The 17,409-nt window shown below is 39.5% G+C and overlaps 1 protein-coding gene across 1 annotated transcript in view; it reads right to left on the bottom strand.

The window, feature by feature from the left end:
- CCDC146 (coiled-coil domain containing 146) overlaps positions 1–17,409 on the bottom strand; it is a gene marked incomplete at both ends in the record, with an annotated part of 75,278 nt that overhangs the window by 21,628 nt on the left and 36,241 nt on the right. The window contains 5 exons of the mRNA XM_082012410.1: positions 501–728; positions 2,044–2,117; positions 3,339–3,515; positions 4,050–4,107; positions 14,056–14,265. Coding sequence (XP_081868536.1) covers positions 501–728; positions 2,044–2,117; positions 3,339–3,515; positions 4,050–4,107; positions 14,056–14,265 — 747 coding nt within the window. The remainder of the gene's footprint in view (positions 1–500; positions 729–2,043; positions 2,118–3,338; positions 3,516–4,049; positions 4,108–14,055; positions 14,266–17,409) is intronic.

Here is a 17,409-nt window from a genome sequence, read left to right on the forward strand (position 1 = left end):
AGTCTATTTTACTTTACCGAGTGTATATAAGCTCATAATTCAAGGGAATATTAAAGAGATTAGTAACCAGTCCCCACTGAAATACAGGAGTACATGGGTGCAGAAACATACTGCACTATGATCCTCATTTCAAAATGAAAATAGTGATATATTTTTTTCTTGCTCAGTTTACTTTCCATGAGTTACACAGAAAATAATATATTTTCACTGGAGTGGACAACCCTCTAAAAGATTTTCCCTTTCAGACCAAAATCCAGTTTCACTCTCCCACGATTTTATCAAATACTTATGCTTTTTTTGTTCTTCTTTAAGCCAGATCCTAGACTCCGGTAGTTTGTATAAACATTTCTGAAATCAAAACCAAGCCTGATAGTTTCTAGTCTGCACTGGTTACAGCATGAAACTTGAAATCATAAGCAATACAGCAGAAAAAAGAAATAGATCTCTGAGAACAGAGAATTGTTCACTCATATTACATGGCTTACGTCTACTACTCTAACCTGTCTGATAGGATCGCTGATTCCTTCTCTCTGCTAATTTCTAGTAATTTTGTCAAAGTAATGCATTCTCGTTCTTTGCTTTCTAGCAAAATTTGTTTCCCATCCAATTCCTTCATTACATCTTCTCTTTCTTGCAAAATCTTTTCAGTCCTTTTTTCAATGGCTTTCAGGGTACCATTCAGCTCTTCTATTTGGTCATTAAGGGCTTCTTTCTTCTTCTCTGCATCACTGTGGATATATTTTGACAAAACAGTAGGGATACACATTTCCACATGCATTTTTAAAATGGCAAAATGCAAGTTGCCAGTTTTCATAGACACATAAAATCATTTCCACACCACTACTATCTGTATTATACATTTGAAAGCAGACTACATACAGTGAAAACCTTCAAATGCCAATAAAATTGCAGATAGCCAGGGAACTAAGAGGGAGTTTAGCACCATGACAGTGTTAAAAAGAGTTCTAGTAAACTGATTTCTGTCAACATTCTTAGGTACATGGGTGTGACACTTACAAAGATTATTCCCAAGACTGGAACTCTTGTTAGTTCATTCTGTGATGTGACACGGGTATAAAGACTCGTTGAAATACTTCATTAGTAGCAATCTACACAATGTACTAGCTTTTTAAAATTGCTTCTCTGCAACACTATAGGAAAAACTTCTTATCTTTATGACGGCAGAGTAGTGAAGAAAATGTAGAAAACCATGATAAAAGTTTAAAACTGAGGAATTTAACATAGTCAAACAATTTCTATATTATAAACAGGGACTGCAAGCAGGGAGACAAAAACTTCAGTGTAATGCTGCACCCAAACAGGGTACACAAAGCACCGTTCATCTGGATGGCAAGTGGACTGATGGGATCTGCCACGGACCTGGCTGAAACTGCACAGTGCTAATTAGATTTTACACATACGGAAAGCAGCACATGCCATGCTTCAGGCGAGAAAAACACCCAACTATGCAAAAGAGAGAAAGAAAAAGCTGCCTACTGGCGACATTTTCCATGTTGAAATATTAGAGATCAGAATTCACGTCAGGAGCTTACAGCAAAGCACCTCTAACTAAAAAACTGGTACAGCAATATTGAGGGAGAATGATTATTTAGCTCAGGCCAGACTGTTAGCTGTGAAAGCTGCTAGTTTCACTGAGGCCAATAGAGACAAACTAATATACAGTCACTGAGGACTAGAAACTGTAAAAAAGCCTAATTGTTAGATTACATGGTAAAATTATTTTCCATTAAAAATCTACTAAGAGATCTGATATATAGTAATGCAGCACAGTAAGATGGTTAAGCAATTTTTGATCAAGCTTTGTTCTATAGTCTACTTTCTTGTACTTAAATTTTAAAGATTTCACTGCATACACTATATTTTTCAGTACAGTGCATGGATTTAAAGTGGATTATAGATGCTTTTTAAGATATTGATCCTAATTTTAATCAACAAGTATACACAACCGTCTCTGTAACAAATGGATGAAAAGAAGTCATACATACATATGTATTCATATATAATTATTTATTAAAAGCATACTTTTTTTTCCGATTTGTCTTCTCAGTTTCTTTTCCAAGTTGTGCTGGAACACCGAGGATCTTAACTAGCTCATCCTAGTGACAAAACAGACGAGTTAGTTTGATAGCCTCAAAATCTGGTGAGGTTTCATAGAAATAATATTAACCTAGAAATGCTGTGAAAATAGGCATATTATATTAACACGCCTATATTATATATATAACAAGAAACATATTCTCAAACTACTTGAGCTTGTCCCAGGGAATTGTAGCTGCTAGTTTTGAAACTAAACATTATGACGTTTACCATTTCATTTTGTCTGCAAGATAAAAATTATGCTTGAATATTATTAATACATCTGATTACATTATCTAATTAGGGAAGCGATCGTGCCCCTGTACTTGGCACTGGTGAGGCCGCACCTCCAATCCTGTGTTCAGTTTTGGGCCCCTCACTACAAGAAGGATGTTGGGGTGCTCAAGCGTGTCAAGAGACGGGCAACGAAGCTGGTGAGGGGTCTGGAACACAAGTCTTATGGGGAGCGGCTGAGGGAACTGGGGTTGTTCAGTATGGAGGAGGCTAAGGGGAGACCTTATCGCTCTCTACAACTACCTGAAAGGGGGTTTGTGGCAACGAGGGTGTTGGCCTCTTCTCCCAAGTAACCAGCGATAGGATGAGAGGAAATGGCCTCAAGCTGCACCAGGGGAGGTTTAGATTGGATATTAGGAAAAATTTCTTCACCGAGAGGGTGGTCAAGCATTGGAACCGGCTGCCCAGGGAGGTGGTGAAGTGACCATCACTGGAAATGTTCAAAAAACATGTGGATGTGGCACTTCAGGACATGGTTTAGGGGGCATGGTGGCGTTGGGTTAACGGTTGGACTTGATGATCTTGAAGGTCCTTTCCAATCTTAATGATTCGGTGACTCTGTGATCTATACCATGGAAAGGAAAGCAGCAAAGACCTGGGTATGTTTTTTAGTTCTCAGTGTAAATCTGTATTAACTTGGATCTCAGCATATGTTAGAGCAGCCTTCAATAACACAATACAGCATGTCATTATAAAAACCAGTTTTGTAATCAAAACCATGACTATTATTATTTCCTAAAGGAGCAATAATGGATATGGCACAGCAGCATGTTTCATGCTTATTGAAAAATGATGTAATATATTATGTAATGCCATCTAATGAATTTGGAATGACAAACAACATCCAGAAGATTCACCGTTTCCTCGGAAAAATGCATGTACCCATATACACACAGATGCATGCACCCACAGACAGATATACATACACACAGTTAATTTTGTGTTACTTTTAAATTAGCCTGCTTCTCCAGAATCTTTTCCACTTCCTTCTTGTCTATTAACATCAGCTTTTGCTTGGATGAAACATCTTCCTTTATTGCATTAATTTCTGCTTTTCTTTGGATTACTTCTTTGCAGAGCTCATCACAATTTTCTTTCAACTGTTTAATTTTCTTATCTGCTTCCTTTAAAAATGAAGTAAAAGATCAGATAATTTTTGTGTTTTGCAGGCTTGTGACATTACAGAATCAATAACACTAAACAATAAAATTTTTTACAACCGGTATGAAACATAATTTTTTACCAGCTGTGTGTTTCTTTGATCAATAACCAGCAGAATTTTATTTCCAACAAAACCACACAGATCCATCAGGATTTATGACTGCAAATGTATTTTCCATACTTGCATCCTAGAACCAATATCTGACAGCCATCTTTACATGCAGTATACATTTGCTGAATACAGTAAAAAATTTTCTTGAGTAAACATAAGAAAATCCAGATCTTGATCTTTACTAGAGTAAAGATCTAGCTTGTCTTAGAGTTATCAAACCTGAATAATATATTATAGCCTCTCCTATAAAATCTACCTCTTGATTTTTCTATGTATTCCAGATTTTAAAAAACTCTAGAGCTTCACATTCTGAAAATATTTTCACTGATGTTTTATGTTAGGTGACAGAACGTAAACCATGGCTTTTCTCATGTTTCATACTTACCCTTTGTTTTGGAATTCTTTCATATTCGTTTTCCAGAAGCCGTTTTTCTTCTTGCAAACTACAGGAAAATCAAACCAGAGCTAAACATGTTAGTAATATGTCAAACAATAAAAAGTATGGAAGCCTGTCTTGTGTTAGACTAAAATGTATGGTGAATTATCATCAGGGACAATTGAAACATGTCCGAAATTAAAGGAAAGTTGCTGACTGGTAACTGGAAGTCCTAAAAGACAGGCTGTACATATGCAGGTTTTTTCTACAGTGCACATCTAAACTTTTGAACCTGATTCTTCTTAGTCTTACCACCTCCTGCAGGGATGCCTCACTGACCTTTGTCTTTATACTAGCAGAGTATAACAGGTCAGAAGGCACCCTGTGCCCACAGTTCCTCCCAACCTCAGAAAACAAAATTTTAGCGTGGAACTGAGGCAAAAGGAAAGAGTAGGTTGGTTATAAATATCCACAGAGACATTACACATCAAAGAAAGAGCAGTTGATGATAGTGAGAAACTTTCTTCTTCCTTTGAGTGATTGCTCACGCTCACATTCACATTGTAAGCAACTAAGTGAAGCTCTTCAAATCTAGCAGGGTCCTGTGAAAAAGAAATCCTGAAAAGTGACAGGGTTTGTAGACTAAATCAATGAGGTATAGTAGAAAACTATATTGAATAGCCATGGTGATCTTAACCTGTATCCAAAACTATGCTGCAATTTCATTTCAAGTAACAATAGAGACAGATGACAAAGGAGGGCAGAAGGAGGAAAGAAAAAACAGGAAAGCTCTTAGGTCTTCTGGGTGTATTTTTAGTAATATTGCCCTGAGGAAGATGGAGTGACTACAAAAGTGAAGCTGAACCAACAAGCTTGTTAGATTTACAATAGGGAGCTTCTTGGTGGTGGGTAGGTAAATAACGCCAAAAATAAAAAAATTAGACCTAGTGAAGAAATACATCAGTATGTCCCCAGTGCATGCACAGAACAATTCTGCACCTATAGGAGGCAAATGGGCTACAGCAGCCTGCACGCTGTCACAACCAAACTGAACTTGTGCTATTGGTTGGGAACAAGAAGGCAGGTTCTTGCAAAGTACTTAGTACCTGTGATGACACTTCTGAGTCTCAGGCTATAAAGGAATAAAGATTGCAGCAGAGGAATAGGTAGAACAACCAAATCCTCTCTCTAAGATGTAGCAAAGAATCAACTTCAGCACTTAAATTTGTGTTTGCAGCTCCAGCCAGAGAAATGCTGGTCAAGCCTCCTTGAGATCAAGGGGCTCAAACTGCATTGAAAACTGAGCTACTTAGATTCTGTGATGGCAGCTTTCATAGAATCATAGAATAGTTAGGGTTGGAAGGGACCTTTAAAGGTCATCTAGTCCAACCCCCCTGCAGTGAGCAGGGACACCTTCAGCTAGATCAGGTTGCTCAGAGCCCCGTCCAACCCGACCTGGAACATTTCCAGGGATGGGGCATCTACCACCTCTCTGGGCCAGTGTTTCACCACCCTCACTGTGAAAAATTTCTTCCTTATATCTAGTCTGAATCTACCTTCTTTTAGTTTAAAACCATTACCCCTTGTCCTATTGCAACAGGCCCTGCTAAAAAGTCTGTCCCCATCTTTCTTACAAGCCCCCTTTAAGTACTGGAAGGCTGCAATAAGGTCTCCCTGGAGCCTTCTCTTCTCCAGGCTGAACAACCCCAAGTCTCTCAGCCTGTCCCCACGGGAGAGGTGTTCCATCCCTGTGAGCATTTTTGTGGCCTCCTCTGGACCTGCTCCAACAGGTCCATGTCTTTCCTGTGCTGAGGGCTCCAGAGCTTTGGTCTGCTGCTGTGTGCTGTGCCTATAAGCTACAACTGAGTCCTAATATATTGTGTTGGAATGCCACATGGCTTAAAGACAATGTTTTCACTTACCAAGAGATTGTCTAAATGTATAAGTAAGTTAATAAGGACAATTCCTATTCCCAACACATTTTGGCAGGATTCCTAGTTGGACTCCTTGGGACTGGCATAATCACACTAATTATAATGAATGTTCACTCTGCACAAATACCTGTAACTGTTTGACTGCCACAAGATTAAATAAGCCCTGTGCAAACTGATTAAAGAGGCAATGCATTGCTTGTCATCAGTCTGTGCTCTGCCCTCTTTAATATGCCAGACAATCAAAAGAGCAATCCCAAAAATTAGGAGGGAGAGCAAAGTTGACACTGTTTTTCTTTTGTCACATTCCTTACTTGTGAGGACAGATTCCTGTGGAGCCATTCCAGTTTCACAACAAAGATTTTTCCATCCAGCGAAAGTAACATGATTTGAACACCTCATTTTCTGTGACATAAACAAAGGCAACACAATGGCAAGCACCAAGTTAAGTTACCTTAAGAGCTGATAGACTAACTACTTCCACACAAAAAACCAGGAACGGTGTGAAAAGAAAAAGGGAGTAAAAGAAAGAAGTTAAATCTCTCCCTTTTGAGCAATGAGTTTGGTCCAGCTGCCCATATCCAAAAGTTCGACAGGTACCCCTACGCTAACATCCCCAGGCTTCCTTGCTCTCAGGAATACCTGAGGAACGACCCAAGGGCAGGTCATCTGACATCCCAGGTACCTATTTTAGGAAGAGATAAATTACCAGTTGAAGATAACATATTTCTCTCCATTGACTGTAAAGGGAGATGAGGTTGATTAACTCAGATTAAGAAATCAAATAAGATTTTTCAAAGATTTTAAGTTCAGTCTCTGATTTAATAGTTATATGTACACAGAAGCTTAAGGTATGAAGAGAAAATCTGGTCTTTCCATTTAGAATTTGAGTCTTGTCATCTGTGAGATACTGACATCAGCCTCATGACTGTCTATAAAATATTTACACATCAATCAAAACAACAAACAAAATAGCTGCAACTGGCGTTAGGCATTCATCATTCCCATTGTTTTACAGCCCTTTGATGAGTGTATTTTTCAAAATCCTGTGGTTTTTTAGTATTATCATCATTATACCCATAACATACATAATAAAAGAAGACAAAACTCTTAAGTTTAAGCATGAATGTCTGCAAATGTTTCTCTCATTGCTTAACTTATTTTCATGAAGCTTAATAGCAGTACTGTACATGAAAAGCTATCACGGATGCAGATGCAATGAGTTAAAAAAAAAGCAGTCGGAAAATTGGACCATTAATGAAAACACATTCCAGATTTTTCCCTGAGAGATTTCTACAGCTGCAAACTGACACAGAAAGAAAAAAATTAAGTCAGAGAGATTAAAAATGTAGTGGTAGTTGTCAACAGAGGTCCATTTCAGTTCCTCGGCTCACAAAATAGCCAGAATATTGTTATCATTATGAATCCCATCATGCAAGAAAGCAAACTCCTTCAGCTACTCTGACACATAGCTGGGATTGCTAAGGAATCCATAGAAGGTGCTCAGCACCTCACAAGTAAAATTTAGTGACCACATGTAGAAGATATCGCAGCTGCCAAGCTGCCAGCATGAGATTCCTTTAGGACTCTTAGCTGTAATTAGTTTGCATGTACTGGAGAACGCAGTCACAAGACTAGCTGATAACAACTTCAACTGTAACTCGATTTATTTTACTTATGACTCGTAATTCTTTAGTAGAAAAACTATGGACAAAAGCTTAACTTTTCATTTTTGAATTATTGATGACTAATCCTGAAATAATTACAAGCGTTGAAATAATTTTCCATATTTGCAATGGTTCTACAGGGACAAACTCTGTTTTGCAATCCCGACTTGCAAGCAAGAGCACGTAGTACTTCAGCGAATAGCCATTTTGCTACCTGCACAAATGACTGTGAGGGCTGTAGATTGGACCTAGGCTTTAAAAGAAAATTGTTTTCAGGAATCATGCACCTTTAAACTCACAAACTCTTGTTATAGATAATTCCATTACAAATTAATTGCTTGCTTTTACATATATAGTTCAGATGATAAATTAATCTAGATGATACACTTCTTATTTCTCAGTAATAAACTATTGTTGATACTATTGCCTGATAAACAAAAGCAGCTCTTTCACAAACCAGGACTCTAAGCCTCACATGGACATTAAAATGAAATCAGTTTCCTCAAGATAGAACAAATCCTTAGTGATCACATTGATCCTTTCCTTGTTCTTATGCTAATCTGATTTTTATGTTTCTATGTTCTTATTTACTGAGGCTTGTTCAGTCCCAGTTATATAAAGAAACTTCATGGCTCTGAACGCAATTGTACCAGAATTGAATCAAGATCACTATTCCTTTTTCTTTATTACGCTTGCCAAGTATTTTCTGAGAGGAAGAGTACTCCTGGAGTCAGGTTTGACTTTGGGATAGCTGACCAAACTTTATAACCTCAGTAAAATCCTTCCAACTGTTTTTCCCCTCCTGCGCTAAGCACACGGGCAGACACACTGCTAGTGTGTCCCAGTACATCCATACAACCAGCACACTGCACAACAGAACGGAAACACAAACCAGAAAGAAATCTTAAAGGCGCAGGAGCAGGCGGTCCCCATGTGCTGTAAAATGAGCTGGCAGGGAAGGCGACCGGCCTGGCTGAACAGGGAGATTTTGCTGGGACTCAGGGAAAAGAGGAGAGTTTATCACCTCTGGAAGAAGGGGAAGGCAACTCACGAAGAGTACAAGGATCTCGTTAGGTCAAGCAGGGACAAAATTAGAAAGGCAAAAGCCCAGCTAGAGCTCAGTCTGGCCACAGTCGTAAAGGATAACAAAAAATGTTTTTAAAAATATATTAACAACAAAAAGAGAGGCAAGGAGAATCTCCATCCCCTACTAGATATGGCAGGGAACATTGTCACCAAGGATGAGGATAAGGCTGAGGTACTTAATGCCTTCTTTGCCTCAGTCTTCAATAGCCAGTCCAGGTATCTGCAGGGTATTCAGCCCCCTGAGCTGGAAGACGGGGATGGAGAGCACAATGTACTCCTCATAATCCAGGAGGAAGCAGTTAAGGACCTGTTAAGCCACCTGGACACCCACAAGTCTATGGGGCCTGATGGGATCCACCCTAGTGTACTGAGGGAGCTGGCGGAGGAGTTTGCCAAGCCACTCTCCATCATTTATCAGCAGTCCTGGTTAACAGGGGAGGTCCCAGAAGACTGGAGGCTTGCCAATGTGACACCCATCTACAAGAAAGGCCCGAAGGAGGATCCTGGGAACTACAGGCCTGTCAGCCTGACCTCCGTACCGGGGAAGATCATGGGGAGGTTCATCTCGAGAGTGCTCACAGGGCACGTGCAGGACAACCAAGGGATCAGGCCCAGCCAGCATGGGTTCATGAAAGGCAGGTCCTGCTTGACCAACCTGATCTCCTTCTATGACCAGGTGACCCGCCTAGCGGATGAGAGAAAGGCTGTGGACGTTGTCTGCCTGGACTTTAGTAAAGCCTTTGACAGCGTCTCCCACAGCATTCTCCTGGAGAAACTGGCGGCTCATGGCTTGGACGGGTTTACTCTTCGCTGGGTGAGGAACTGGCTGGATGGCCGAGCCCAGAGAGTTGTGGCAAACGGTGTTAAATCCAGCTGGCGGCCGGTCACAAGCAGTGTTCCCCAGGGCTCGGTTCTGGGGCCGGTCTTGTTCAATATCTTTATAGATGATCTAGATGAGGGGATCGAGTGCTACCTCAGTAAGTTTGCAGATGACACCAAGTTGGACGGGAGTGTTGATCTGCTGGAGGGTAGGAGGGCTCTGCAGAGGGATCTGGACAGGCTGGATCGATGGGCAGAGGCCAACTGTATGAGGTTTAATATGAGGGTCCTGCACTTGGGTCACAAAAACCCCATGCAACGCTACAGGCTTGGGGAGGAGTGGCTGGAGAGCTGCCCAGCGGAATAGGACCTGGGGGTGCTGGTTGAATATGAGCCGGCAGTGTGCCCAGGTGGCCAAGAAGGCCAACAGCAGCCTGGCCAGAAACAGGGTGGCCAGCAGGAGTAGGGAAGTGATTGTGCCCCTGTACTCGGGACTGGTGAGGCCGCACCTTGAATCCTGTGTTCAGTTTTGGGCCCCTAACTACAAGAAGGATGCTGAGGTGCTGGAGCGTGTCCAGAGAAGGGCAACGAAGCTGGTGAGGGGTCTGGAGCACAAGTCTTATGAGGAGCAGCTGAGGAAACTGGGGTTGTTCAGTCTGGGGAAGAGGAGGCTGAGGGGAGACCTTATCGCTCTCTACAACTACCTGAAAGGGGGTTGTGGCGACGAGGGTGTTGGCCTCTTCTCCCAAGTAGCTAGTGATAGGACAAGAGGAAATGGCCTCAAGTTGCGCCAGGGGAGGTTTAGATTGGATATTAGGAAAAATTTCGTCACTGAGAGGGTGGTCAGGCATTGGAACAGGCTGCCCAGGGAGGTGGTGGAGTCGCCATCTCTGGAAGTGTTCAAAAAACGTGTGGATGTGGCACTTCAGGACATGGTTTAGGGGACATGGTGGCACTGGATTAATGGCTGGACTTGATGATCTTGAAGGTCCTTTCCAACCTTAGTGATTCTGTGATTCTGTGACACACCAACAGTGGAGGTACACCACACCCACACAATCACCCTCAGGGTGACTCTCCCGACAGCTAAAGTGCATCAGAGCTGCTTCTGAACACCTTATGTATCTATTTAAGCTACAAAAAAGTCACAAAATTTCTGTAAACCTGCTAATATTACAGAGTGGAAAGCAATTTAAATTTACCCTTGGAAAGTTGAATACTCACTGGAACAATAAAGAATTAAAACAGCAGATGAAATATCACCTTCAGCTGTTGAAAAAGGTATCTGATCTGGAAGAAAATTTGTTTACAGAGGCAAGCAAATAGGTAATGAAATATGGAAAAGATAACATAGAATACTAAGGGACCTTGAGACAAAAGTAACTTTGCTAATGTTATAGTATATCTATATGATGCTTCAAGAGAAAAAGTTTACTGTTGTCATACTTGAATCAGTGCAAAAAAGGTGCTAAGTGCCCTTAGCTATCAGAGAAAGTGAATAGAGGTAGGAAGTAAAGGCCGCAGAGACTAGAGACTCTTCAGGGAAAGGAAAGGGAAAGGGAAAAGGGAAAAGGGAAAAGGGAAAGGGAAAGGGAAAGGGAAAGGGAAAGGGAAAGGGAAAGGGAAAGGGAAAGGGAAAGGGAAAGGGAAAGGAAAAGGAAAAGGAAAAGGGAAAAGGGAAAGGGAAAAGGGAAAAGGAGAAAAGTGGAAAAAGGGAAAAGGGGAAAAGGGGAAAGGGGGAAAGGGGGAAAGGGGGAAAGGGGAAAGGGAAAGGGAAGGAAAGAAAAAGCTTATAGAAACAGAGAAGCAGATCTGCAGAGGTTCCCTCTCACTTCCAGCTCAGCAGTTTTTCTGACTAGACAAGATCCAAGACTTCTAAGAAAAGGATAAAGCAGTAGATGAGACACAGATATTCCCTTCAAAAGCTCTTCCCCTCCATGTTCCCTGCCTGTTATACATAAGACGGTAAATAAGCAATATGTTTGTTTTCAGACTAAACAGCCATTAGTCATAATTCCCAAAGAGAAGTTTACTCGTAAGTGCCAAGCACAGCTGGGACTGTATTAACACAGTTGGACAGCAAGGGAAACTGTGCTCCAGAGAGATCAAGGGCCAAGGGAGGTTGGACCATGAGTTTCTTTCCTTCTGAGAAATGAAAGAAACCAAGCAGTCACCTAACAGCAAACTTATCTTTGATGCAGCTTCCCCTCTGTGACACCGCCCGTGCACACAGATATTTCAGAAGACGTCGCTTTACCGTTTGTTTAAAACCATCAGGCATATACATCTCCATTTTACATCAATGTTGCTGTTAGATCATCTGATACTCACAACTCTATTCTGAACCGTCTGGACTATTTTCACTGTCTTTCACAGGCACCAAACCCATCGCTTCTTTACCAACATGTATTCACATCCATTACCTGTTTTTCTTCATAGCTGATTTCTCATCTCCCCACTACATTCACTCACCCATTCCCCACATAGATAGGTATTCTGCCCGTCCTTTCTACACTACTCTAACATTAAAATCCCTCTCATTTCTCTCCCAGTAAACAAATCCACACATAACCAAGGCACATCCTCCTCACTCCACACCACAACACGCATAAGACCCAATGCTACCACCAGGCATGAGACAGATTCCAGACAAGAAACAACTAAATAATCTGTAGCTCTTCAGTTTAGAAGGTTGACAAGTTAAGGGGAGTACACAAAAGAGATCTATCAAACCACCCTGCAGCACAGAAAATGAAGAGAGGGTCAGATGTTCACTGTCTCATCCAAAACAAGAACTACAGGGCATGAAATGAAGCTGGTAAGAGTCAGGTTCAAAAAAGAAAGGAGGTGGCAGTTCTTGTGTAGTTCAGCTGTGGAACTCGTTGCCCAGGGTGTCGCAATGCCAGAAGTTTATACAGTTGAGGAGGAGACAGGAGAAGTTCAAGGAAGAGGGGTCAGCTGAGGATTCCTAAATACAGAGAACTGTATTTGGCTCATGAAATCCCTGCATCACAAATGGCGGGGGGCTGCACTTTTGGTCGCCGTTAGATACTGCGCCATACGGACCTCTGGTCAGACTGTACAGCTGGTTTTGATCTCATGCAATACACAACACCAAACAGAGGAAGTTTCTTATTAAAGTGAAAGAACATTTTTCACAGTATGACTGACCCAAAAAGTGTATTTTTAATCTGCAGCATAGGATATTCAATTCATATATAAGAATTAATGCAGTAAATGTGCAAAGATAGTTGAAGCAATACCTAAACTGCATTTTGTGTAGGACAGAAATCTCCTTTTGACTAGAGGTAGATAACAGAGTATGTGTAAATATCCCCTAAACATATAAAACCCCATCATTTTTTGGAAAAGTGATGTAAAATCAGTGAAAAATGTTCATAAGACATGAGGACAAATGGGTAAAAAGCATGATATTTTGTAGGACATTGCTGGACTGCTTGAAAATTGCAATAAATTCTGTATTGAATAATTATTTCAGGAAACTTCATGTTGCTTATTTATCTCATAGCAAATAATTTTTTCCAGATGCTTTCAATGTTTCTTTATTTCTCCCACTCCCAATTTGCTTCTCTCTCAAGTTTCTTTCTCTCTTAGAGCAAATATTTGGCTCTAAAAAAAAAAAATCAAGAAAGAACTGCCAGAAAAATCTGTTCTATGCCGTTTGTACAGTGCCCCTGCTCTTCTTACAGAAAAATAGTTTTAACTGCTGAGCTGCTGACATTATTTATGTGGATTTACATAAGTCAACTACACTACAGTTGGATTGAAATTGCAAGCACCCCACAAAATGAAAATATTAGTTCATTTCCATAGGTACATATTTTTAAAAATGCTTTTTTAAAAGCATTTTTGTACTTTTTGTAATTTTACTATAAAAGCTTCAAGCACAACACACTCATATATGCAGATAATTAAAATAGAGACAATACTAAGCTTATTCTGGACTTTTTTCCTTTTATAGAAATGTCAATTATTCAATTCTTTCAGAGAAACTTTCTCATTTTTCTGACATGACAATATACAAGTACTTCTCCTCCTTTAAATACCTGAAGAGAAAATCTTGAATAAACTGTGCTTCTGATGTTAAAAATAGCATTGCATCTACTTATGACATTGTTTCCATAAAATTCCAGTCACCAGGTCTCTGAAACACTTCAGTAATTTGTATTAAAGGTATCCTAGACTGACTTGTTCCTGTTAATTTTGCTTACCTAAACATTAATCATTCAATGTAGTAAATTTTAAACAGTATTTCAAAGGACACCGTAGCATGTTCTAAAATTAAAATAATCTACAAATCTTGCAACAGGGTAATTTCATTCATCACTAAAATGTTGCTGTTACGAGGGAAAGTTTGTGGCAACTTGTTTAACAACAGCCATCAAGAAATGTGTCCATGTAAGATGGAGAGGAGATTGAGTTATATCCTATGTTATTATCTTTCTAGATAAACTATGACAAGATTAGCAGCATTTGACCGCTAACACCTACCATTCCACCTTGCACTGAATTTCATACTCTCTTTCTTTAATAGCATTGTATTCATTTTGGCAGCTAAGAAGTTGTTGCCTGATTCGGGAAACTTCACTGGACGATTCTTCAGGGAACTGTTCCGCTTTTTCCAGTTCATGTTGCTGTTTTTCCAGTTCTACACTAAGACGTTTGGCTTCCTGCAACAGCTGGATCTCAGATTCCTGTAAACTACATAAAACAGAAAAATTTAGAACTAGGCAGTGAGAAACATAAGCTTTGTATTTATACTTCTTTACCTACCTATCATATTTAACTCAAGGTTTTCAAGATGAGATGGGATTAAGTCCTGAATATTCTGGTCTGACCTCCTAGTTGACCCTGCCTTCAAAAGGAGGTTGGACCAGAGACCTCCTGAGGCCTGTCAAACCTGAATTATCCTACGATGCCATGAGAGGGTTTTTTCCTGCATATGTAGAGTTGGAGTGGGATTCATCTCATCTAATTTTAACCAGATGAAAGATGGTTAGCTACTCTTGTTTATTTGTCTAGCACCCCTTAGAACCAGTGAAGAGTTGGGGAATCTGTTTTATCCTAAGAAGTGCTGAAGGCTAGACCTGAATCAGCGTGGGGACCGGTAACAGGGAAGTATTCACCAGGGCAAGGCCCAGTCTGGGCTATATGACACCTTTAAGTTCTTAATAAATACCAGGACATCTACGCAGTGCTTAATTCCATGTTGTCACTGCTGTAGCGTTACCAGTATGTGAAGTAACTCATTTAATGATACACAAGCTGCAAATACATTTGTGGCTTCTGTGGAAGCTTATTATGAAGGCTTGTAGACGTGATCAGTTATCTGATCTGACTTGTATCACCAAAGTCTAGAATCACAGAAACGTATTGTAATATTCTGTCAATGTTAGAAGACTGGTATTCATAATATACTTAGGAAGCTATGAGGTGATAGCTGAATAACAGATTTGAAAGGCTGTCAGTAAAATACATTTATTATTATGGAAAAGTCTTCAAGGGAACTACAGTATGAAAATTCATATACAATGCACAACATATAAAACTGTTCTCTATGCTGTAGAAATCATTGTGTATACCTTCTCAATATTACTACACTGTAACTTTTGTATAATGGTATACTAAAACTAGTCACAAATTATGTGGAAGAATAAAGAACTGTATCACTGGCCTTTTATTAATTAAAAATATAATGCAATTTAATTTAAAGCAAAGTAATTTAGAATCTTCCATATTGAGAAACTCCATATAAAAATTTTAGCTCAAAGATGACATTTATGGCTTAACAACAAAACCAAAATTACATATCACACTGAAGAACAGAGTTGAGATGGTAACTATAAAAACACAAAATATACAACTGACTATACTGCATAAACATAGCAGAAAAAGTTTTGTTTTGTGTAACATTTCTCCTTAGATAACCACTTCCTTTTTTAAACCAGAAAATAAGAAAACCACAGACTTCAACAGGAAAGAAGAGTGTGCCTTTATCACAAACGAATAGCTTCATGTGTGATATATTTACATAGTAACTTTTTAAGGGAAAAATAAATTGACTTATCAGCTCAAGATCCTGTACAATATTTAGATCTTCTTTAAGTCCAACAGAATGCATGCTGTTTTAGGAGAAAATATAATTGGTTGCAGTAATATCCATTCATTTAAAATATAATTCTTACATAAACCAGAAATTTTACACAAAATTACATAAAACCAAAATTCTCAGTATTGTTTTTTTTCAAGATAGTAAGAAGATAAAAATAGAGACAAGAACTGAGTGTTGAATCTAAACCAGATCTTGCTTGCTATAGTTGCCAACAGTATTTTTTCAATCGAAGATTTAAATTTAATTGAAGACAATGAAGAAGAAACTGGACATATACACAATGTACACACCCAGAATCACATGAGTGCAAAAGTAGGCTTGCCAAGTCTGATGTGGCAGCTTTTGAATTTGTGAAGTGTTTAATAGTTTAACATAGGCTTAAGAAGATGAGATTCCCAAACTGCCAATGAAATGTCATTATTGACTTTCTTACAGCTTGGTGTAACAGAATATTCATATTAGGTTCCTAAATTGAGATTGTAAAAATAAAAATTTACGATTGGGCCACATGATTATGTGACCAAGTGGGTTTTCAGGGGCCAAAGATGAGCTCGGGTACACCAGCTTTAGGTGCAGCCTCACTGCAAAGTGGACGGGTGAGACAGGACCAGAACGGGGTGACAGCCTGTTCCCAGAATTTCATCTGTGCAGCAAACATAAATTCAAAAGCACGTAACACTTTGAAGAAATGTATCAAAGATGTTATCTTCCAGGTGACATCTCAGCTTTTCAGAATATTAAAATGTGCAAAACTAAAACCAAGAAATAAAGGACTATTTACCACTAAACAAAAGACGACACTATACACTTATATCTCTGTGTACTTTAGCAACAGCCTTGGAAATTATCTGCACACAGACTAGTTGCATTCATCATATTAGACAAATTTGTATTGTATATCGGAGAGATCAGTTGCAATCTTTTGGCATAGCTGTGACAGGGATCTATGCTGTTTAAGATGTGTAAGACTTTCTCCTTGAGATTTTTTCTGTGACTAAAGGAAAGAACACACACAGCTTGAAGACCTCATCCAGTGTCATTTGTTTCCACATGTTATTGTAATAGCAGTGGGACAGATGGGCATTAATTAGGAAAGAGATTAAATTCAACTGTAATAAGTGAAAAAACAAGTTCTTGATCCACAGAACCGTACTGCACATGTAAGGGTAAAGAAAAATTAAAAAGTGGTATTGATTCTGTGAATGGTTCATTGCAGGAAAAAGAGTATACACACATACTGAACCTATCATCAGGACTCTCTTTATGCACAACGGAGAAAACCAGACACTTGCAGATGTCCGTATAAGGAAGAAGTATGTGGTCCCTATTTCTTTCTATTGACTGTTAAGGGAGTCTAGATACCTAGTTCAGATGTGTGTGTCTACTGATGCTAACACATGGGCAAGTGAATCCTACTTTTAAGTCTGCAAAGTCCTTAAAATATCCTGGAGATCACAATCAATTTTTGCTAATTGATTTCCCTTGTTTTCTTTTAGCAGCTAGGGACATTTATCTGTGGGAATTAGTACTCAGTCGTTGAGTGTTTTGCTTTTACACATGACTACATCTAAGTAAAGATTGTGTCATGATTCTCTCTGATTGACTTTCTTACAGAAGTATTGCAATTTCGTGCTCCCGTGAGAAAGAACGCGAAAGAACGGAGATGTGGAAAGATCATGGAAAGAATGAGAGATGTAATCTACCATCTAACATTTCCATGCTTTTGGTGCACG

The sequence above is a fragment of the Phaethon aethereus genome, assembly GCF_964289735.1.
Source record: "Phaethon aethereus genome assembly, chromosome: 1".
NCBI classification, from domain to species: Eukaryota; Metazoa; Chordata; class Aves; order Phaethontiformes; family Phaethontidae; genus Phaethon; species Phaethon aethereus.